At 41.5% G+C, this 25,857-nt stretch overlaps 1 protein-coding gene across 2 annotated transcripts in view; it reads right to left on the reverse strand.

The window, feature by feature from the left end:
* LOC126276397 (ras-related C3 botulinum toxin substrate 1) overlaps window positions 1-25,857 on the reverse strand; it is a 101,286-nt gene that overhangs the window by 61,084 nt on the left and 14,345 nt on the right. For both annotated transcript variants that reach the window (XM_049977273.1, XM_049977272.1), the window contains exons 3-4: window positions 17,037-17,151; window positions 5,419-5,536 (exon numbers count right to left, since the gene is read on the reverse strand). In XM_049977273.1, coding sequence (XP_049833230.1) covers window positions 5,419-5,536; window positions 17,037-17,151 — 233 coding nt within the window. The remainder of the gene's footprint in view (window positions 1-5,418; window positions 5,537-17,036; window positions 17,152-25,857) is intronic.

Consider the following 25,857-nt stretch of genomic DNA (forward strand, 5'->3'; position numbering starts at 1 on the left):
TGTGCAGTAACATGTACGCTGCGTATTTTTGTATTACGAAAGTATACATTTGAATTCCACCAAACACCGCATGTTACTTTCCGAATCACTGAAATCAAGATTGCGATGCGCTTTCGTAAGGCAGTCATAGCTCATGTCTCATGATCTCGCAAGCCGATGACAGCGGATATTCAGAGCATAGGACCAGCCAAAAGCAACATCACTGTTAAGTAACACAAACGGAGAAAGTTAATAGTTTAAATTAATATACATAGTGTTGCTACAAGGAAAGCAAGGCTTTCACATATAATATTGGTCTCTAAGATTAATAAGCTGCAAGAGAAGCTACACTTTCGCATATAACGTTGACCTTTTTTGCGGGTTACACTTTAATATACATCACACTAATGCGCCAGTAAAATTTTTAATGACATAAATGTCTGATCCTCAGGGTTCGAAATTCTTCTAAATGGCTCGTCATCAAAGAGTTGATTTTTAAATGAAAGTCAAATGTTCTGTGATTTAAGAAATTCATGGTACACTCTTGCACCTAGTTCAACTTACATAAAAGGATATTTACTTCGAATGTAATGCTTTTGAAACCACCATTCGCAATATTTTCCCGCAACCTGTTAGAAATAGGTTCGTTTCAGCAACTGCCAGACACCGCAGATAACAGGCAACACGGCACTTGCGCAGCTACCATGATGTAGGAAGCACATATGTACGTACGTGTAAAACATTGAAAGATCATACATTATGTCATAAAAGAAACAAGACATCAGAGGAAACCCAAGAGCATCGGAATTTCGTGAATCATACTAAAATGTGCTCATTGAAAGTGCATACTTAAAATGCACATTCGTATCCCCAGATTCCCAAAGAAGTAGACCTCGACCTGATATTAAGCTTTTCAGTGTGGTTTTCGGGATGTAAATTTTCTTGGAGTACCAGTAGTGTTATGTTTTATTGTTGAAGTATTATTCTGCAGTAGCGGGATACAGTAATATCCTTTGTTAGATTATCGGTTCTTACCAGTCAAAATTACAAAAATTTAACAGGAAACTAAAACAATGAAATATACCTGGAATTCTAAAAAATTCCCAGGTTTTTCCCGGTTTTCTCCTAGATGAAAAAATTCCCGGGTTTTTCTCAGATCTCGCGGTTGTCCCGGGTCATATACACCCGGTCCAAGATATCAAACACTCTCCTGCTTCGATTGGGTCGAGATCAGTTTTGCATGAACAATATCTTGTTGAAATCAGGATCACTTTGGATAATGAGGATGAAATCATCTTCCAAAACCTTCACGTACCATTTGATAGTCACCATGCCATCAAGGAGCATCACGCCAATTATTCCGCGACTGGACATTGCACACCATCATCTTCCAAAACCTTCATGTACCATTCGGCAGTCACCATGCTGTCAAGGAATATCGCACTGATTATTTCGTGAATGGACATTGCACACCACACAGTTACCGGTTGGGGCTGAAGAGTCTTCTCTATTGCAAAATGCCAATTCTGTCCCCCACATGCGACAATTTTGGTTATTGACGAACCCATCCAAATGAAAGTAGGCTTCTTTGCTAAACCAAACCATATAGAGCATACAAATTCCCATCATGCCCTGTGGCCAACCGTGCAGTTTGAACTTCTTAACAATAGTTCAATAATTGTCACCCTGTATGTGTGTGTGAGTTCCTTCACATTATACAGGAAACAAAGAAAATTTTATACTTCCCACCCACTGCCTCAAACTGTATGCAAAATGACCCAGTATAAGGGAACGAAAATTTATAATAAATTATAAGGGAACAAATAATGCCGATGAATTTTGGTCCAGTTAAAAGAAAGTTATACGAGCCACTGATACTAGAATGTTATTACGCAGTGGATGAATTCAAGCAGGACAAACTGGAAATTTGAGCTGGATATCTGTTATAAGCCCAAGAAAATAATTTCCTTGTTACTATTTATTTTAGTACCATTATTTATTAATGTAAAATTATTGTAACTGTTTTTTAAATTTTTGACATCTCTCCTGTATCCAAATAAAATTGCATATGTATGTCATGGGATGAATAAATCAGAATTCCAGTGAAACACAGGATTTCAACGGAAAGAATTACTATTTATTAACATATGCAATAAAATTAATGCTCCATGGGCAGATTTTGTCTGTGTGAAAGTTAGCTTGGTACAGGCAACCTAACATGACATTTATTTCATAGGTACCATTACTATGGGCAACGTGTTTCCTGGTTTATTACCAAAACATTGTGAAACTTTGTTAGAGTTTCAATACAAGGTTTCAGGATCTGTGTAACCTGGAAACTGACCTAACAATATTTTGCACTCCATTTTCAGTTGCACGGGATACTGCGACTTGCTCGAAGACAAGTATCACAGCAGCACAAATTTGTTGCTGTGGTATCATAATGTAAGCACAGAAGACTTCCCAAGCAAACAGAACTGTACATGAGATCATGTCCATTTCTGTAAAAATTGTGTTGTAAATAACTTTTTCCTGTCATGCAGGGCATTCTGCATCTTATGTTAGCTCAAGTTCTAATACCAAATATTCTGTAAATACCGAAAAATGTTTTGTACCTTTTACATAAAAATAAATTTCATTTTTCAACATATAATACAAAATATTTATTAATTAGGCTGATTTTTTTCTGTTAAATAGACTCAGTTACAATCTTATTTCATGTGATGTAGCCTACAGAGAGAGAGCAAATGAACCAAGTTACTTCACCTTCCACAGGTAACCCCACATTTTTCTGTATGACAATGTCCAAAGTCAGAACTGTGTACACAGCCAAAACAATTTTTTTTGATTGATAATTATCTGCCTGTCACTGGTTGGTTTAAAATATCCTTTTCCTTTGAAATCATCACTACTTTCCTATTTCAGGAGTACAGTATAACCCATTAAATATACGTACTTGATTACAGTCAAAGTGTTCATCAATAGTAAAAACATACTTGATTGGCTGGACGTTACAATTACAGACATAATGCCAATTGTTTCCAAAAATAGAGACATATTGCCATTTGTTCCCAAAATAGCTGTGACATAGCATATCACAAGTGCAAGAAATGCATACTATTGTAACGACTGCCCGCCACACTTGCTTTTTATATGTTTATGTTATTTATTGCTACCATTTTTGAGCATAGCTCACATTCATGTGGTACACTATTAGATCATAAGTGCTATTTCTCAAACATTATGTATGATCTTACGGCATACCACATGAAAATGAACTACGCTCATCACAGATATCAAATTAAATATATATATATATTAAAAACAAAGATTCCAAGACTTACCCAGCGGGAAAGTGACGGCAGACAGGCACAATGAACAAAACACACAAAAACACACACAGAATTACTAGCTTTCGCAACCGATAGTTGCTTCTTCAGGAAGGAGAGGGAAAGACGAAAGGAAGTGGGTTTTAAGGGAGAGGGTAAGGAGTCATTCCAATCCCGGGAGCGGAAAGACTTCCCTTAGGGGGAAAAAAAAGGACAGGTGTACACTCGCGCGCACACACACACACACACACACACACACACACACACACACACACACACACACACATCCATCCGCACATACACTGTGTATGTGCAGATGGATATGTGTGTGTGTGTGTGTGTGTGTGTGTGTGTGTGTGTGTGTGTGTGTGTGTGCGCGCGCGCACGCGAGTGTACACCTGTCTTTTTTTTCCCCCTAAGGGAAGTCTTTCCGCTCCCGGGATTGGAATGACTCCTTACCCTCTCCCTTAAAACCCACATCCTTTCGTCTTTCCCTCTTCTTCCCTCTTTCCTGAAGAAGCAACAATCAGTTGCAAAAGCTAGTAATTCTGTGTGTGTGTTTGTGCGTTTTGTTCATTGTGCCTGTCTGCCGGCGCTTTCCTGCTTGGTAAGTCTTGGAATCTTTGTTTTTAATATATTTTTCCCATGTGGAAGTTTCTTTCTATTTTATTTAAATTAAATATATACACACACATATATAAAAGCAGCTATGGTGGACTACCATTACAGTAGTATGCATTTCATACCATTTACTAAGACTGCAGAACATCCTCCAAAAGAAATATACAAGTCAAACAACGAAAAGTCCAGGACAGAACAACAATATGAAAAGGATAGATTTCAACTTACTACACACAGGAGGCACTGAGCTGCAGACAGGCACAACGAAAAAGAATACTAAACTGTTTATACTTTCGGACAGAGCAACACAAATGTGCGCATACACACACAGCCACTGTCACTGGGCACTGGAGGGCTTCCAACTCCTTGCCTCCTGGTTCATATCCCTGCAATAGACCTAAATTCAAGACCACTGCCATACATCTTCCTACAACCACCTACTCCAATTCTGTCACTATCATCTCCTAGCCTGCCAAAGACAGGCCACCTGAGAAAGCAACTATGTGATCTACTGACTGAGCTACAACCACTGTGCCACTTTCTATGTGGGCATAACAAATAACAAACTGTCTGTCCACATGAATCGTCACTGCCAAACTGTGTCCAAGACACAGCTGGAACACCCAGTTGCTGAATATGTCACAACATGATGTGCTTTACTTAAATGCCTTATTCACGGCCTGCGCCATCTTGATTCTTCCTACCAACACCAGCTTTTCTATACTGTGAAGGTGGGAACTTTCTCTTCAACACATCCCTAATTTCTGTAGCATCCTGGCCTTAATCTTCACTAGTCACAGCCCTCTACCTATCCCCCTCCCTGCTCCCACTCCAGCACTACACACACTTTCTATACCACCAATGTATCTACTAGTCCTTTCTCCTTTTCTACTTCTCTCCTCATCCCTCTCCCCCCCCCCCCCCCCCCCTTACACACACTCAAACACAGTACTGCACCTAGCAGCCCAATCCTGCCCCACATCACCACATACTCCCACAGGCAGCACAGCATCTTCCTCCACCCCCACTTTGCGCTCTCTCTCTCTCTCTCTCTCTCTCTCTCTCTCTCTCTCTCTCTCTCTCTCTCTACCCCCACAACCCAACCCAGCAGAATGCTGCTCACATAAGATGCAGTCACACTTGAGCCCCAATGCCTGGAGACAATGGGCATACAAGTGTGAGTTGTGCTTATGTGAATGTGTGAGGGAGTTTTCTGCTTCCGAAGAAGGACTCTGTCTAAAAGCTTAAAACATTTTAGCATTTGAGTTAATGCTTCCTCTATGTGGTGAGCAGTAATTTATCCTTTCCATATTGCTGTAGAAATATAGAATAGTAAGAGTCTCCCAATACAGGTACTCAGTGCTAAAATTCTCAAATTATTGGGAATGACACAAACTAAACTAGGATAAGCACTTAAAAAATAATGTAAAACAGCAAAGCTTTGTTAATTTAATATATACCCCAAATACAGTTCCTATCAAATACATACCAACTAATATCATTGGTGCATCTGGACAGTGGTGTTTTATCTCTGGGTACCATTTTGAAGTGACATTCTCAAAGGAAGAAGGACTTGTCACACTAAAGCAAATTAAAAATACGTCTGTCTGAAAGAGAAACATTGTGCATTAAATAGCTGAGATGAACATAAAATTATTAATTTCATTCAAACATAAGATTATGGAAGAAATACACAGAATGTCTAACTATACTTATGGGGGCAGGCATGATTTCCAGCTGCCACAAAAACCTTATACAAATCATTAAATACAATTCTGCGCACCTAAATTAATGATATTTGAAAGTTTGTCATCTCAGTGAATGACAAAGTACAGCACAGGATGTAATTGGGAGAATTCTAGGCAAGTGTAGATCATCTGTAAAGGAGAACACACATAAAACACTTGTGCAACCCATTCTCGTGTCTGATTTAAGGAAAAAGTTGAGGCAATTGTGAACACAAATGGGAATCTCTGAAGGAAAGAAGACATTCTTTTTCCAAAAAGTTTAAAGAACTGACATTTCCAACAGACTAAAAATGATTCTACAGCCAACAACATACACTTTGAGTAAGGACACAGAGACAAGGGCTTGTATGGAAGCATTTTAACAGTCCTTTTTTCCTGATTCCATTTGCAACTGGTACAGGAAAGGGAATGACAACCAGTGCTACAAGATACCCTCTGCTATGCAGAATATGTTTGTAGATGTAACAATGTTGACAAATCTTTGTTGGTCATCTGAGAGGATGGGGAATAACGTTTGCAAAACAAGAGGTCAAAATAAATCATTTCAGAAAACCAATCAAGCCATATTCATGGAAGTTATGTGATGACTGTTTCTCACAGAGTAATGTCAGTAGGTTTCAATTCAGGTGAAACCACAACAGTCAAGAGTCAGTGTTGCTACAGCACACAGATTGGCCACAGTGCAGTATATTACTCAACAACTCAATGTTGATCACCACCACCACCACCAACCATTTGATATTTACTGCTGCTTAAAGGCCTCCTCTATATATATCCATGCATTTCAGTATGCAAGAAAACATTCACATAGAATTATAGAGCGAAAGTAGAACTGGCTTAGAAAAGTTACTTTCAGGCGGTGAAATTTAAATGCTGCCGACAGATACATTAAAACGAGAAAAATCTTTCCTGTCTTTCAAGACTGTTATTTCTTAATCAAGAAGGAATGAGATACGAGTTTTTGGAAGCTGGAGAATTAAGGGCAGGCCACCCGGACCCATGATAAAGATGGACTGAGAGGAAAAGATATGAAAAGTAGAATGAATAGTGTAATTACGAACCAAAGAGAAACCAGAAAAGGAAATGCCAAAAAAGAGAAGGGGGAAAAGGGTGGAAGTAGGAGGGATATAGAGTAAAGCAATAAATAGAATACAAAGAGAAGTTCAGCAGTCTTCTGATTGGTTTTATAAAGAACTCCTCTGCCACACCAACCCCTTCATCTCAGAGTAGCACTTGCAATCTACATTCTCAATTACTTGCCAGGTGCATTCCAATCTCTGTCTTCCTCTACAATTTTTACCCTCTACAGTTCCCTCTAGATCCATGTATGTTATTCACTGATTTCTTAACAGATGTCTTATCATCCCATTCCTTCTTTTTGTCAGTGTTTCCCACATATTCCTTCCTTTTCCAACCCTGCACAGAACCTCCTCATTCCTTACCTTATCAGTCCAACCAATTTTTAACATTCATCTGAAGTGCCACATCACGAATGCTTCAACTCTCTGGTGTTCCAGTTTTCCCAGAGCCCATGTTTCACTACCATACAAAGCTGCATATTAGTGGACTTCTCTTGGCCAGGAATGCCCTTTTTGCCAGTGCTAGGCTGCATCTTATGTCCTCCTTACTCGTCCATCATTCGTTATTTTGTTGCTTAGGTAGTAGAATTCCTTAACTTCTTCTATTTTGTACCATCAACTCTGATATTAAGTTTCTCACTATTCTCATTTCTGTTACTTCTCAGTACTTTCTTCAATTTATTCCCAATCCATATTCTGGACTCATTAGACTGTTCATCCCATTCAGCACGTCATGTAATTCTTCTTCGCTTTCACTGAAGCTAGCAATGTCATTAGTGAATCGTATGACTGATATTCTTTCATCTTTAATTTTAATTCCACTCCTGAACCTTTGTTTTATTTCCATCGTTGCTTCTTCGATGTAGAGATTGAACAGGAGTGAAGACTACATTCCCATCTTACAACTTTTTTACTTGAGCACTTCATTCTTGGTCTTTCACTTTTATTACATCCCCTTGGCTCCTGTGCATGTTGTATAGTACCCATCTCTACCTATAGCTTACCCATATTTTCCTCAGAATTTTGAACATTTTGCACCATTTGACACTGTAGGATGCTTCATCCAGGTTGACAAATACTATGAACATGTCTTGACTTTCATTTAATCTTGCTTCCATTATCAATTGAAACTCTCTTGTGCCTTTACCTTTCAGCAACTTGGATGCAGGAGCTGTTATACTGATTATGCAATATTCTCGCATTTGTGCAGACAATATTTTTCCAGAAGTCAGACAGTTTATTGCCAGACTTATACATTCTACATACCAACGTGAGTAGTCGTTTTGTTGCCATTTCCCCAAATGACTTTAGAAATACTGATAGAATGTTATCTATCCCTTCCATCTTTTTTGAGCTAAAGTCTTCCAAATCGCTTTTAAATTCTGATTCTAATACTGGATCCCCTATCTCTTCTAAATGGGCTCTTCTTCTGTCATTTCAGACATATCTTTCCCCTCAATGAGATCTTCAATGTATTCTTTTCACCTATCCACTTTCTCCTCTGCATTCCTTCTTTGCACTTATGTTTTTCTTTACAACTTTTTTAGAGATGTTCACTCCTCTTAAACTGACCTACCAACTGAATTATTTCTTATTGCAATATTTACAGCCCTGGAGAACTTCAAGTGTCTATCTTCATTCCTTAATACTTCAGTATCTCACTTCTTTGCGCACTGACTCTTCCTGGCTACTCTCTTATCCTTCAGCCTACTCTTCATCATTACTAAATTATAGTCTGAGTCTATATCTGCTCCTGAGTACACCTTACAATCAAGTATCTGATTTTGGAATCTCTGCCTGATTACGATGTAATCTAACTGAAATCTTCCCGTATCTCCTGGCCTTTTGCAAGTATATCTCTGCTTCTTATGATTCTTGAACAAAGTATTTGCTATTACTAGCTGAAATTTATTGCAGAACTCAAGTCTTTCTCCTCTCTCTTTCGTAGTATTAAGCCCATATTCTGCCCTAACCCTTTCTTCTGCTTCTTCCCCTACAAATGCATTCCTATCCTCGACGACTGTTAAATTTTCCACCTCCCTTTGCATACTGTATTACTCATTCAATATCCTCACATACTTTCTGTATCTCTTCGGCTTGCGATGTCTACATGTATACCTGAACTATTGTTGTTACTCTTGGCTTACTGTCAATTACAATGAGAACAACCCTATCACTGAACTGTTCACAGTAACACATACTCTACTCAACCTTGCTATTTGTAAAGAATTCTACTCCCATTGTACCACTTTCTGACCAGAAATACTTGTCTTCTTCATTTCACTTGACTGACCCCCCCCCCCCCCCCCCACTATATCTAGACTGAGCCTTTGTATTTCCCTTTTTGATTTTTTAGCTTCCCTAGCATGTTCAAGCTTCTGACACTCCACACCCTGACTCAAAGAATGTTACCCTCCTGTTGGTTAATCAAGAATGTTACCCTCCTGTTGGTTAATCAATCTTTTTCTCACAGTCACCACCCACTTGGCAATCCCCACCCATAGATCATAAAGGGGGACTATTCCAGAGTCTTTTACTAATGGAGAAATCATCATGACATTTTATCAATTACAGGCCGCAATGTCCTATGGATACATATTGTTTGTCTTTAATGCAGTGCTTTCCACTGCCTTCTGCAGCCTCATGCCGTTTACCATTGCTGATTCATTTGCCTTTAGGTGCAGTTTTCTACCCTAGGGCAAGAGTGCCCTGAACCTCTGCCTTCTCCACTGCCCTGTTTGACAATATCGTTGGTAGAATGAGGGTGACTTTTTATGCCAGAAGTCTTCAGCCACCAATGCTCATTTTTATTTAAAATTTAAGCAGTGGCGGGGTTCAAACCCGGGACTGAGGACACTTTGACTGCTAATTAAAGACGTTACTCCTAGACCACGGGTGCAATAAAATGCTGGAGTGATTACTTATCCCAAGCACGCTTCAGTTCCTGTCTACATTAGCCACCAATAAACGTCACTTTATGTGACAGCTAACAAAGACAGGAACTGAAGAATGACTGGGATAAGTTGTCACCCCAGCATTTGCTGGGAAGGGCACACTCTTGTCCTGGCAATGAGACCCACTTACAAAGGTAGAAGAATCACCTGATGGTCAATAGCACAGGATGTGAAAGCAAAGGGAAACCATCACATTAAAGATCCACAGATATCACAAGCATCAGCAATAAAACATGCCAGTATCTTCAGTAACACTTAAAGTAGTAAAGGAGTTTTGCTATTTGGAAAGCAAAATAACTGATGATGGTAGAAGTAGAAAGAATATAAAATTTAGACTGGCAATGGCAAGGAAAGCGTTTCTGAAGAGGAGAAATTTGTTAACATCGAGTATAGATTTAAGCATCAGGAAGTCCTTTCTGAAAGTATTTGTATGGAGTGTAGCTACGTATGGAAGTGAAACATGGACGATAAATAGTTTGGACAAGAAGAGAATAGAAGCTTTCAAAATGTGGTGCTACGGCAGAAGAATGCTGAAGATTAGATGGGTAGATCACATAACTCATGAATAGAATTGGGTAGAAGAGGAATTTGTGGCACAACTTGACTAGAAAAAGGGGTCGGTTGGGAGGACATGTTCCAAGGCATCAAGGGATCACCAATTTAGTGTTGGAGGGTATCATGGAGGGTTAAAATAGTAGAGGTAGACCAAGAGATGAATACACTAAGCAGCTTCTGAAGGACGTAGGTTGCAGTAGTTACTCAGAGATGAAGAAGCTTGCACAGGTTAGAGTAACATGGAGAGCTGCATCAAACCAGTCTCAGGACTGAAGAGCACAATGACAACAACGATGACAACATCTTCTGTAAAATTTTCTGGAGATAAAATAGTCCTGCAACTGGACCTCTTGGCGGGGATTGCAAAATATGTAGACAAGGCGAAGAAAACAATCCAAATTTTAAAACAGCCACTTCGAATGTGAGAGACTGCTGCAGTGCAGCTAAGTAGAATGGAACAACTGGAAATCCATATCTTTGGTCTATCAGATATGAGACGGCCAATTAGGAACCATCTGGCCTGTTGAGTACAGTCACTGACACTGGAACTGATCAAGACAGATCACGAGTAGGAGTTGGAGTAATTTCAAAAAAACACTGGCTCAAGTGTCAAGGGATATGTACAATATGGTATAATACACACAACACATATTGTACAGACAATACTCCAGTGTGAAACTAAGCCAAAGTACATTGTGATAATACAATACTAACATCCAAAGCAGAGGATGCAGTAGCTGATGAAATATACAAAGAAATAAGTAATGTGATGACACACATTAAGGGAGAGGAAAACCTGATTTTCATGCAGGACTGGAATACAAATGTGGATGGAGAACTGAAAGAGGGAAATGTTGGCAACTAAAGACTTTCTTGGAAAAGAAATCAAAGAGTTGCCCAACTAACAGAGTTATGTTCACAGCACTCTTTTCCAACATTATAAGCAGACAAGATACACCTGGAAGGCCCCAGGTAACTTAAGGAGGCAACAAGTCAATTACAATTTAGTAAAATCACATTTTAGAAATGAAGTAAAAGACTGCAAAAGCTATTCATCTGCAAACACACACAGTGACCACAACCTGGTCCTGATGAAAAATTCATTCAGGTTCAAATGTCTGAGGAAACAGACAGTGAAACAGAAATGGGAGGTAGAAAAACTACAAATTGGGGGACTGACCAGTCATTATGCGCAGGAAACAGGCAACCTTCCTAAAACTTTCCATTATGGGGGGAGTAAAAGAAGACCACTAACAAATGGAATCTGGCACATATACAGCAGCAGGAAAAATAGTCTGGAAAACTAGATACAAAAACAAGAGGAAATAGATTACAATAATTGTTATTCAGCTTATCATAAACAGAAGAGTATGCAAAACTGCAACTGATGAACGAGGAAAAGCTGAATACAGAATGCAAACAAATTAAGAGGGAAGCTAGGAAAGCAAATTTAAGTTTTCTTGAGGAAACAGAGAACGGGAAGAAAATATGTGAAATGGAAGAACTGATAAAGCCTACAGAAAAGCAAAAACAAAAAAATTAACACGCACAAAACAACAATTTCGTGTACAGTACAAGACAAAGTGGCATATGTTGTTTGGTGAAGACATGGTGAAAAGATGGAATGGAAGCATGGAGGATTTGTATGACAGGATGCCTTTATTGGAGGATGCAATAGAGAAAGAATAGGAAGCAGACCAAGATGACAAAAGAGACAGCATTCTGCAAGAATAATTTGAGAAAGCTCTTAAAAATTACAGCAGAATGAAGTATTGACGACATTCCTGTAAAACTAAACAAAAATGTTGGTAACAGCATGAAAATGATCAGGGACAAACAGAATAGGTCCATCTACAACACAGGAGAGATACCAACAAACTTCCACAAATCCAGTAGAGTTCTTATACAGAAGAAAGCAGTAGGTATAAAATGAGAAAAGTGTCAAACCTTACCTCTATAAAAGGCATCTGATAATGTTATCTGGCAAGAGATGTTACCAGTGTTGAAGAAAGCAGGCCTAAAATACAAAGAATGAAGGCTTTCATGACCAGATGACATAGCTGCTGGTAAACCTTTTGGAATGTGAGTTCATGGTACAAGAAACTCTTCTGTTCCCGAAGTTTCTCCGGCAAGATGTCCAGTGTAGTCCCGGATAAAACGTCAGGAACAGAAGAGTTTCTCCGACCATGACCTCACCATCAAAAATTCTCATAAAAATAATTTTAAGGAGAATTGATGAGAAGGTGAAGGACATGCTGTGTGAATATCAGTTTGCATTCAGGTGAGGATGAGGAACAAGTGGCTGTTGTGCACTGAGCCTTCTTATTGAAAAGCAAATACTGGAAAAAAAGAAAAAAAACAGCTTATAGTGGCTGTGTACCTCTATAAAAGGCATTTGATAATGTTATCTGGAAAGAGATGTTCTCAGTGTTGAAGAAAGCAGGCCTAAAATACAAAGAATGAAGGCTTTCATGACCGGATGACATAGCTGCTGGCAAACCTTTTGGAATGTGAGTTCATGGTCCAAGAAACTCTTCTGTTCCCGAAGTTTCGCCAGCAAGATGTCCAGTGTAGTCCTGGATAAAACGTCAGGATCAGAAGAGTTTCTCCGACCATGACCTCACATCTCGAAAGGTTTACTAGCAGCTAAAATACAAAGACACACATACAATACTCAGCTTCTACGAAAATGATGAGCCTGTGATTAGAGATTTTCATCAAGGACAAAATGCAAAAATCAGAAAAGGTGTGCAACAGGGATGTGCTTGCGCTCGCTCTCTCTCTCTCTCTCTCTCTCTCTCTCTCTCTCTCTCTCTCTCTCTCTCTCTCTCTCCCCCCCCCCCCCCCCCCCTTATATTCAATGCTTGTATCCAGGAAGCTACAGATCAAGTTCATAAAACTCTTCAGTTGGGGATCAAAATTAAAGTGCAGAAGACAGACGTGCTGTTATGCAGACAATATTACTCTGGTCGTGGAGGCAAAAGATCTACAAGGCGTTCTCGACACAATGGAAAGTATATTTTGCTGTCAGTATGGTATGAGAATAAATAAGTGAAAGACTAAAGTGATGGTATGTAGTGCTGAAGAAGAGTATGAACCTTTCGAAATAAGATCTGGAACACAGGTGCTATTTGGGAAGCAAGATTTCAAGAGTTGGTAAAAGTCAGAAAGAAATTGTAAGCAACTTACAGCAGGCTAGAATTGCATTTAATTTGTGGAAGTGCTTGCTCATCAACATAAACATCAGTCCGGAAATATGAAAACGGGTCATGAAATTATTTGTTTGGAGTGTGGCCCCATATGGGTGCACAACTTGGACAATAGGAAAACAAGAGAGAAGATGGCTAGAAGCCTTGTAGATTTTGTGCTACAGAAGGATGATGAGGATCAGCTGACGATACAGAGTTACCAATGAAGAAATGCTGAAATGAGTACATGAAACCACATCTCTGTGGAAGAAAATCGAAACCAAGAGAGAGAAACTCATAGGACCCATTTTGAGACACAATAACAACAATGTAACTATAGCAGAAAGAGCTACTGAGGGAAAGAATAGGTGGGAATGACCAAGGATGTCACACATGCAGCAGATTATGAATGACGTGGCATGCACTAAGAATGTGGAAGTGAAGGGGAAGACAGACGGAAGAGGGGAATTGAGTACTGAACTTGCAAATCAACCTCAGGTCGAACACTGAACTGAGAAAGAAGGAGAAATGTTCACCAACGACTTTTCAAACCATATTACATTGGCAGCTGAATTCATCTGTGATGACACAGTCTTTTCAATTACAGCAAAATCACTGAAGAGATGGATAATAAATAAATAAAATAATCTCCTATATTCACACTGCACAGTCTTTACACTATTTATAACCTCATTTACATTCAACAATCAATTATTCCTCTAATATGTTTCTCATTTTATCTAAGTGATCCGTTCGCAGTGAAAAATCTTCATACAAGGGAGGATAGGCTGAAAAGTTCTAGGAAAGACTTATCTCAGTAAAACTTGATTTTTCAGTGTAGTCCCCCTGTATACTAACACATTGGTCCAGGTATGTTCCAATGCTTTGATCCCAACTCTAACTTTAGATTCCTCCAGGCCTGCAAAATACCCATCAAATTCAGCTGGCCGTTCAATATTTGAGGCAAATTTTGGGCTAGGGGGAAGAGATAGGAGTCTAATGGAGCCAAATAAGACAGGTATGGAAACAATTTGTATCTTAGTTCATACAGGGTGTGTCAAAAATGACCGGTATATTTGAAACGGCAATAAAAACTAAATGAGTAGCGATAGAAATACACCGTTTGTTGCAATATGCTTGGGACAACAGTACATTTTCAGGCAGACAAACTTTCGAAATTACAGTAGTTACAATTGTCAACAACAGATGGCGCTGCGGTCTGGGAAACTCTATAGTACGATATTTTCCACATATCCACCATGCGTAGCAATAATATGGCGTAGTCTCTGAATGAAATTACCCGAAACCTTTGACAACGTGTCTGGCGGAATGGGTTCACATGCAGATGAGATGTACTGCTTCAGCTGTTCAATTGTTTCTGGATTCTGGCGGTACACCTGGTCTTTCAAGTGTCCCCACAGAAAGAAGTCACAGGGGTTCATGTCTGGCGAATAGGGAGGCCAATCCACGCCACCTCCTGTATGTTTCGGATAGCCCAAAGCAATCACACGATCATTGAAATAGTCATTCAGGAAATTAAAGACGTCGGCCGTGCGATGTGGCCGGGCACCATTTTGCATAAACCACGAGGTGTTCGCAGTGTTGTCTAAGGCAGTTTGTACCACCACAAATTCACGAAGAATGTCCAGATAGCATGATGTAGTAATCGTTTCGGATCTGAAAAATGGGCCAATGATTCCTTTGGAAGAAATGGCGGCCCAGACCAGTACTTTTTGAGGATGCAGGGACAATGGGACTGCAACATGGGGCTTTTCGGTTCCCCATATGCACCAGTTCTGTTTATTGACGAAGCCATCCAGGTAAAAGTAAGCTTCGTCAGTAAACCAAATGCTGCCCACATGCATATCACCGTCATCAATCCTGTGCACTATATCGTTAGCGAATGTCTCTCGTGCAGCAATGGTAGCGGCGCTGAGGGGTTGCCGCATTTGAATTTTGTATGGATAGAGGTGTAAACTCTGGCGCATGAGACGATATGTGGACATTGGCGTCATTTGGACCGCAGCTGCAACACGGCGAACGGAAACCCGATGCCGCTGTTGGATCACCTGCTGCACTAGCTGCGCGTTGCCCTCTGTGGTTGCCGTACGTGGTCGCTCTACCTTTCCAGCACGTTCATCCGTCACGTTCCCAGTCCGTTGAAATTTTTCAAACAGATCCTTTATTGTATCGCTTTTCGGTCCTTTGGTTACATTAAACCTCCGTTGAAAACTTCGTCTTGTTGCAACAACACTATGTTCTAGGCGGTGGAATTCCAACACCAGAAAAATCCTCTGTTCTAAGGAATAAACCATGTTGTCCACAGCACACTTGCACGTTGTGAACAGCACACGCTTACAGCAGAAAGATGACGTACAGAATGGCGCACCCACAGACTGCGTTGTCTTCTATTTCTTTCACATCTCTTGCAGCGCGATCTGTTGTTGAAAATTATAACTACTGTAATTTCGAAAGTTTGTCCGCCTGAAAATGTACTGTTATCCCAAGCATATTGCAACAAACGGTGTATTTCTATCGCTACTCATTTAGTTTTTATTGCCGTTTCAAATATACCGGTCATTTTTGAAACACCCTGTATATTTTTGCCATGGTAACACTTGTGTGAGGGTGCACAGCTTTCTGGCCAACCATACTGCCTTTGCTTTCTTTCATGGTGGTGAATCAACACGTTTCCACCCTTTTGACCACTGTTTTCTCTCTGGAGTATGGTAGTTGACCCCAAGTTTCATCTTCAGTCACAACTAGCCCCAGGAATCTTGTTGGTTGCTCTGAAAACAGGACCAACATTGTTCAGATATTTCCATTCTCATGCATTTCTGTTCCTGCACCCATGCAGCAGATAATTTTCTCATATCCAATTCTACTATTAAAATGTGGTTAGCCCAGTCAGATGACATCCCTAAAGCTTCATCAATTTCTCACATTTTCAGCCAGTTATTCTCCATCACCAGTTTATGCATTTTTGCAATAATTTCTGGGGTAGTGACACATCTTGGGAGACCATCATTTAAACAGTCCCAATAAAATTTGAGCTCATTTGTCCACTTGACAACAGTTGATATGACAGAGCTGAGTCTCTCATTGTGTTATGGAAGCTGGAATGAATTTTCTTTGGTTTCAAACATTTCTTAACTAATTACTTAATCACTGCTTGAATGTCAATTTTTTCCATCTTTACAAATCACTACACTAGAATGACAAGAGAGAGTCATCTGTACTACTGATCTCTACCCGGAGCATGCTTCACATGTTCACTAAAGGGTGTCCTATTATTATGCGGGAACCTCGTTGTGCTAGTGCTAACATCTGGTGGCGATTCTGCAAATGTTTGAAACCACCCATGTAATACCTACAAAAATTTATGTTTAAATCACAGTGTTTGAAACTCTAGTAAATTCTGAAATAATAGTAAACTAAAATGTTTATAATCATCTGCACAAGGGAAATCCTTTCTTCAGTGAGAACAAAACCCATCTGACTTCTTATCTTTTGCCAGTATGCAAACAAATGGAATTCCTCATTATATCCACCCACAGCAAGTACTTAGCACTACTTTACTTACCTGAGGATAAGATAATGGCCTCAATCTGTCATAATCTTCTTGGCCAGCAGTGTCCCATAATCCTAAACTGACTGGAATACCATCCACAACCATAGGTGCAGAATAGTTATCAAACCTAAAACAAAAATGCCTTTATTACATTCAGTTAGTTAACGCATCAAGGCAAATAGGTGGAGAATTGATGACTTTCTCTCTTGTTAGATCAATTAGATTTTATATACTTTTCGTTTCATACTCCTCGAGGAGATTCTCAAGGATGTAGAGTATGTCATAAAACAAGAATACTTAATATAAATAATTCAGGGGCATTTAGAGTCGTTGGTACACAAAAAAGAATTCAAACTTTGCAAGTGTTTGGACAAATCCCCGTGGTTGTGACCAGGAGGCTTACAGGAACAAAAGATGTGTTGCAAGGCTAACTGCAATCTAAGTAGTTCAGAAGAGATGGTACTGGGAGGGAACGGGCCAGATGGCATGAGTTGTGAAGCAGCCGCTGAGCCTGAGCACGTTGTGCTCAGTAGCATGTACAACAACTGGGTGCTCTGATCTTGGTCACAGTTCAGTGGTGGCCATTCATTTCAGTGAATAGCTGGTTCGTGGTCATGTGCAGTTTTTGCAGCAAAGATTATGTATGACATGACTACCTTCACAAGTCGCCCTGCCTCTGATGGGATAGGATAAATCTGTTACAGAACTACAGAAGGATGTGCTTGGGTGAATCATGGGGCAGGTCTTGCAACTGTGCCTTCCACTGGTACATCACCAATATGGCAAGGGGTTTGGAGTGGTGTGGAATAAGCATGGACCAAGATGATGTGTAGGTTAGGTGAGCGCGGAGGGGGGGGGACTACCACTTTAGGAAAAGTAGGCAGGATTGTAGATAAGATATCTCCAATTTCCAGGCACGATGATATATGAAGGCAGCAAGGGACAGGAAATGACACCAGGTGCACTCAGTATGGGGTGTCATTCACATGTTGAAAAGGCTATTCTGCCAGCCACTGAGGGAATAGGGTACAACCAACTGCAGATTGTGGTAAACGGAACAAATGATGCCAGTCATGTGGCCTCTGATGTCAATATTGGGTCATTCCAGTGACTGTCAGAGAAGGTTGAGAAAACCAGACTTGTGCATGGAGTTTCAATTAAGCTCTCAATTTGCAGCTATTGTGCCTAGAACTGATCATGATCCTTTGGTTCTGAGTCAAACGGATGGACTGAACCAGAAACTTCGAGAGGTCTGTGGCAAGCCAAATTGTGCGTTCCTGGACTTGGGCCATATAGATGAGTACTGTAAGGTCCCCCTAAAAGGGTCAGGTGTGCACTATACATCAGAGGCTGCTACCCAGCAGGTAGCTGACTGTGTGGGGGTGCACACAATGTTTTTAGATTAGGCAATTCTCCATCCAATCCAGCTACAGAGCTGTAGGAAACCCAGAAGTATCCGTGTAAAAAAAAAAAAAAAAAAAAAAAAAAAAAAAAAAAAAAAAAAAAAAAAAAAAGAAGAAGAAGAAGAAGAAGAGAGAGAGAGAGAGAGAGAGAGAGAGAGAGAGAGAGAGAGATTTGTTGCATTAGACAAGAAACTCAAATCTATCAAGGCAGAAATTGAAGCTGCATGTGAGATTCTTTCAGCACGACTCGGTATAAGGGTTGCCCATAATATTTTCTATTGCCCACCAGACTCATCTCCTGATGTAACCAAAAGCTTTAGAGAAAACCTCAGCTCACTTGCAGAATGCGATTTTCACTCTGCAGCAGAGTGTGCACTGATATGAAACTTCCTGGCAGTTCCCCAATAGGCTGTAATCATCAGTGGGGACTTTAATCATCCAACAATTAATTAGGAAAATTACAGTTTTGTTAGTGGTGGGTCTGATAAGACATCCTGTGAAACTTTACTAAATGTCTTCTCTGGAAACTATCTAGAACAGATAATTAGGAACTCCTCTCATGACGGAAATATACTGGATGTATTGGCAACAAATGGACCTGACCTCTTTTAGGATGTCAACATCAAAACTGGTACCTCTGACCAGGACACAGTTGTGGCAACAATGGTTACCAAAGTACAAAGGACAACTAAAACATACATATGTTTGGTAAACTAGATAAAAAAATCACATCTCAGTGACGAACTTGAACCTTTCAGCACAAGGCAGGAGCATGCAGAGGAAGTATAGCTCAAGCTCAAAACAATAGTGACTATGCACTGCATAGATATGTACCCAGTAGAACAGTTCATAAGGGATGGAGCCTAAACTGTATACAGTCACTGTAAAGAAATTTCTAACAAAAAGCAAGAGATTACTACATATTAAGTGAAAAACAAAACATAGAGCTACAGATAGAGGTGCACTGAATGAAACATATTTGCCAGTCAGGAGAGCAATGTGTAATACCTTCAATAACTATCATAGCAGAATATTTTCAAGTGATCTTTCACAAAATCCAAAGAAATTCTGGTTGAATGTAAAGACCGTTAGTGGCACCAAAGCTAGTATCCAGCTCCTAGTGAATGAGATCGAAACTGCAATTGAGAGTAGCAAAGTAAAAGCTGAAGTGCTTAACTCCATTTTCAGATGTTCCTTTACAAAGGAAAATCCAAGTGAATTGCCCCAATTTAATCCCCATCCCACCGAAAACATGAATGAAATAATTATTAGGGACATTGGTGTTGACAAAAAGCTGAAATCATTAAAACTGAACAAAGCTCCAGAGCCTGATGGAATCTGTCAGGTTCTATACTGAATTTGCAGTTGAGTTAGCCCCTCTTCTAACTATAGTCTGTCACAGAGCCCTCGAATAAAAGACCGTGTCATTTCTTGGAAAAAAAGCACAGGTCACATCCATCTACAAGGTGGATAGTAGAAGTTACCTCACATAACTACCACCAATATCCTTGACAGTTGATTTGTTGTGAATCTTGGAACATATTCTTATCTCTAAGATAATGAGGCCTCTTGAATAGAAGGACCACCTCAATGCCAACCAGCATGGATTTCGAAAACATCGATTGTGTGAAACATCTCTAGCCCACAATGAAAGTTTTGGATCAAGGTAATTAGGTATATGCAGTATTTCTTGATTTCCAAAAAGTGTTTGACTCAGTACCACACCTATGCTTATTGCCAAAAGCATGATCAAGTGAAATTTGTTAGTAGACTGAGGACTTTTTGATAGGGAGGATGCAGTATGTTATCTTGGATGGTGTCACCATCAGACGCAAACGTAATGTTGGGAGTGCCCCAGGGAGTGTGTTGGGACCCTTGCTGTTTATCTTGTATATTAATGACCTTGCAGGCAATAATAATAGTAACCTTAGACTTTTTGCAGATGATGCAGATATCGATAATGAAGTACTATCTTAAAGAAGCTGCATAAATATTCAGTCAGACCTTGATAAAATATGAAAGTAGTGCAGAGACTGACAACTTGCTTTAAATTTCAGAAATGTAAAATTTGGCACTTCACAAAACTAAAAAATATAGTATCTTATGACTATAATATCAATGAGTCACTGTTGGAATTGACGAACTCACATAAATACCTTGTAAGGATATGGAATGGATGGTTCACATAAAGCAGGTGGTAGACTTCGGTTTACTGGTAGAATACTGGGGAAGTGCAAACGATCTACAAAGGAGACTGGTTACAAATCACTCGTGAGACCAGTTCTAAAGTGTCTGGGACCTGAACCAGATAGGATTAACATAGGATATTGAACGTATACAGAGAAGGGCAGCATGAATGATCAGAGGTTTGTTTAATCTGTGGGAGAGTGTCACAGAGATACTGAAGGATCTGAACTGGAAGAGTCTTGGAGATAGATGTAAACTATCCTGAGAAAATCTATCAACAAAGATTCACGAACTGGCTTTAAATGATTACTTTTGGAATACAGGGTGTACATAAAGTCTGGGAACATTTTCAATTATTTACTGCAGAAGAACCAAACATTGTACAGATACCATACATAGGTCATTTTGAAGAGAAACACTGAAAGCTTTTTTTTTCCCCCCGCTTCATGTATACTGGCACAGCATAGTTTGGTAATTTGCCGATAGTCAGAGCTAGTAGCAAACCTGCCAAGTTCAGGTGCAGAGTGAGCTTTCTGTGTCTAGGAGTTCAACAAAAACAAGTGTGCTACAGGTGTTCAACGGATATTTAGAACCAAGTACAGTAAGAAGCCACCAACAAAGATTTTGAGGCTGATTCCCCGACAGTAAATGTTTTTTGTGCCTTGTCACGTCAAAAACTGTAGGAGCCATTCTTCTACGCCGAGGGCACTGTCCCTGAATACTCCTACTTGGACATGTTGCAGCAATTGCTGATTCCTCAAATACAATTGGACTCTCCGTTCATCTTTCAGCACGTTGGGCTCCACCCCATTTTCATCGTGAAGTTCGTGGGTACCTGAACATGGAGCTGCCGCATTGATGGATTGGCCGTGATACAGAAGGGGATAGGTGTTTCATGAAATGGCCTTCCCAATCACCAGATCTCACTCCATGTGACTTTTTTCTGTGGGGACACATTAAAAATCTGGTGCATGTACCGCGCCTCTACCATATGATGTAGCAGAGCTCAAGGAGAGAATATGGGAAGTGACTGATACAGTCGACGATGCCATGCTGGGGGGGGTTATGGCAAGAATTCAATTACCATATTGACATCTGCTGGGTCACTCATGGTTCGCATATCAAATGTTTGTTTTATATATATATATATATATATATATATATATATATATATATATATATATAAAACACACACACAAAAACAACAAACTTTCAGAGTTTCTCTTCAAAATGCAGTATGCACGATTTCGTTCTTGTGCAATAAATAATTGAAAGTGTTCCCGGACTTTATGTACACCCTGCATACTGCAACTCCCTATATATCGCTCACATAGGGATCATGAGGATAAGATATTTACTGCATACACAGAGGCATTCAAACAATCATTTTTATGGAACAGGAAGAAAGCCTAATAACTGGTACAGATCATGAAGATGTGATCACTGGACTCAGAGTGAAGAAGAACTCCACAATTTCCTCTCCAACCTCAACTCCTTTGGTTCCATCAGATTCACCTGGTCCTACTCCAAATCCCATGCCACTTTCCTTGACGTTGACCTCCATCTGTCCAATGGCCAGCTTCACTCGTCCGTCCACATCAAAACCACCAACAAGCAACAGTACCTCCATTATGACAGCTGCCACCCATTCCACATCACACGGTCCCTTCCCTACAGCCTAGGTCTTCGTGGCAAACGAATCTGCTCCAGTCAGGAATCCCTGAACCATTATACCAAAAACCTGAAAACAGCTTTCGCATCTCGCAACTACCCTCCCGACCTGGTACAGAAGCAAATAACCAGAGCCACTTCCTCATCCCCTCAAACCCAGAACCTCCCACAGAAGAACCACAAAAGTGCCCCACTTGTGACAGGATACTTTCCGGGACTGGATCAGACCTCAAAACCTGCCCTGAAATGAGATCCATCCTTCATGAAATCCTCCCCACTCCACCAAGAGTGTCTTTCTGCCGTCCACCATACCTTCATAACCTCTTAGTTCATCCCTATGAAATCTCCAAACCATCTTCCCTACCCTCTGGCTCCTACCCTTGTAACCGCCCCCGGTGTAAAATCTGTCCCATGCAACCTCCCACCACCACCTACTCCAGCCCTGTAACCCAGAAGGTGTATATGATCAAAGGCAGCGCCACGTGTGAAAGCACCCATGTGATTTACTAACTGACCTGCCTACACTGTGAAGCTTTCTATGTGGGAATGACCAGCAACAAACTGTCCATTCGCATGAATGGACACAGGTAGACAGTGTTTGTTGGTAATGAGGATCACCCTGTGGCTAAACATGCCTTGGTGCACGACCAGCACATCTTGGCACAGTGTTACACCGTCCGAGTTATCTGGATACTTCCCACCAACACCAACCTATCCGAACTCCGGAGATGGGAACTCGCCCTACAGTATATCCTCTCTTCTTGATATCCGCCAGGCCTCAACCTCCGCTAATTTCAAGTTGCCGCCGCTCATACCTCATCTGTCTTTCAACAACTTGTTTGCCTCTGTACTTCCGCCTCGACTGACATCTCTGCCCTTACTCTTTGCCTAAATATGTCTGCTTGTGTCTGTGTATGTGCGGATGGATATGTGTGCGTGTGTGTGTGCGCGCGCGAGTGTACACCTGTCCTTTTTTTCCCCCTAAGAGAAGTCTTTCCGCTCCCGGGATTGGAATGACTCCTTACCCTCTCCCTTAAACCCCACATCCTTTCGTCTTTCCCTCTCCTTCCTGAAGAAGCAACCATCGGTTGCGAAAGCTAGTAATTGTGTGTGTGTGTGTTTGTGTGTTTTGTTCATTGTGCCTGTCTGCCGGCGCTTTCCCGCTTGGTAAGTCTTGGAATCTTTGTTTTTAATATACACTCCTGGAAATTGAAATAAGAACACCGTGAACTCATTGTCCCAGGATGGGGAAACTTTATTGACACATTCCTGGGGTCAGATACATCACATGATCACGCTGACAGAACCACAGGCACATAGACACAGGCAACAGAGCATGCACAATGTCGGCACTAGTACAGTGTATATCCACCTTTCGCAGCCATGCAGGCTGCTATTCTCCCATGGAGACGATCGTAGAGATGCTGGATGTAGTCCTGTGGAACGGATTGCCATGCCATTTCCACCTGGCACCTCAGTTGGATCAGCGTTCGTGCTGGACGTGCAGACCGCGTGAGACGACGCTTCATCCAGTCCCAAACATGCTCAATGGGGGACAGATCCGGACATCTTGCTGGCCACGGTAGTTGACTTACACCTTCTAGAGCACGTTGGGTGGCACGGGATACATGCGAACGTGCATTGTCCTGTTGGATCAGCAAGTTCCCTTGCCGGTCTAGGAATGGTAGAACGATGGGTTCGATGACGGTTTGGATGTACTGTGCACTATTCAGTGTCCCCTCGACGATCACCGGAGGTGTACGGCCACTGTAGGAGATCGCTCCCCACACCATGATGCCGGGTGTGGGCCCTGTGTGCCTCGGTCGTATGCAGTCCTGATTGTGGTATGCAGTCCTGATTGTGGCGCTCACCTGCACGGCGCCAAACACGCATACGACCATCATTGGCAACAAGGCAGAAGCGACTCTCATCGCTGAAGACGACACGTCTCCATTCGTCCCTCCATTCACGCCTGTTGCGACACCACTGGAGGCGGGCTGCACGATGTTGGGGCGTGAGTGGAAGACGGCCTAACGGTGTGCGGGACCGTAGCCCAGCTTCATGGAAACGGTTGCGAATGGTCCTCGCCGATACCCCAGGAGCAACAGTGTCCCTAATTTGCTGGGAAGTGGCGGTGCGGTCCCCTACGGCACTGCGTAGGATCCTACGGTCTTGGCGTGCATCCGTGTGTCGCTGCGGTCCGGTCCCAGGTCGACGGGCACGTGCACCTTCCGCCGACCACTGGCAACAACATCGATGTACTGTGGAGACCTCACGCCCCACGTGTTGAGCAATTCGGCGGTACGTCCACCCGGTCTCCCGCATGCCCACTATACGCCCTCGCTCAAAGTCCGTCAACTGCACATACGGTTCACGTCCACGCTGTCGCGGCATGCTACCAGTGTTAAGGACTGCGATGGAGCTCCGTATGCCACGGCAAACTGGCTGACACTGACGGCGGCGGAGCACAAATGCTGCGCAGCTAGCGCCATTTGACGGCCAACACCGCGGTTCCTGGTGTGTCCGCTGTGCCGTGCGTGTGATCATTGCTTGTACAGCCCTCTCGCAGTGTCCGGAGCAAGTATGGTGGGTCTGACACACCGGTGTCAATGTGTTCCTTTTTCCATTTCCACGAGTGTATATATAAGGATGTCGAGGCTATATGGGAGGGAAGCTGGCTGTCAAAATGCAGGTATGTTGATAGCTGATGGGTTTGATGTGGGTAGAGGTATGCATGGAACCATCGGAGTGGTGTAGGTCAATGTTCAGAAAAGTGGCACACTGGGCTGAGGAGGTCCAGGTGCAACAAAGATGTGGTGGAGTTGAGGCTGTGGAGGATTGAGGATAGTATGGTTTGGCCTTGGATCCAGATCATGAAGATACTGTCAGTGAACCTTAACTATATGATGGATTAGGGGTTTTACGAGGCTAGTAATGTCTGCTCTAGGTGTCCCACGAACAGATTGACATACGAGATTGTCTTGCAGATGGCCATGCAGTGGATTTATTTACATATCTCCCCCTGAAAGGAGAAGTATTTATGGGTGAGGATATAGCTGGTCAGATGTAGAAGAAATCATTAATGGGTTTGGATTCAGAAAGACGCTGGGATAACTAGTATTTATAAACAGCAAGGCTATGGACATGGCAGATGTGATGTACAGGAAGGTGTCATCAAGAGTGATGACGAAAAGGAATACAGATGTAACAGTGTGAAGACAGTCAATAGTTGGTGAAGGAAGTGGTTCATAATTTTAATATGAGTGGCTAAGTTTCAAGCAATAAGTTGGAGATGTAACGTCAACCAGAGTGAAGATTGTTGCAATGGGAGCAAAATAAACAGCTACAATGAGTCATCCAGGACTGTTGGGTGCATGAATATTGAGAACCTACAAAACTGTTGGACTTATGGAACTGTGTAGGAGTTGGATGTGAGGGGGATCCTCTCGCTCTCGCTCTCGCTCTCTCTCTCTCTCTCTCTCTCTCTCTCTCTCTCTCTCTCTCTCTCTCTCTCTTTGAGGGTGGTGGTGGTGGGGGGGGGGGGGGGTTAGTTGGAGTGAGAAAGAAGATTG

This window comes from Schistocerca gregaria, chromosome 1, assembly GCF_023897955.1.
Source record: "Schistocerca gregaria isolate iqSchGreg1 chromosome 1, iqSchGreg1.2, whole genome shotgun sequence".
In the NCBI taxonomy this organism is placed as follows: Eukaryota; Metazoa; Arthropoda; class Insecta; order Orthoptera; family Acrididae; genus Schistocerca; species Schistocerca gregaria.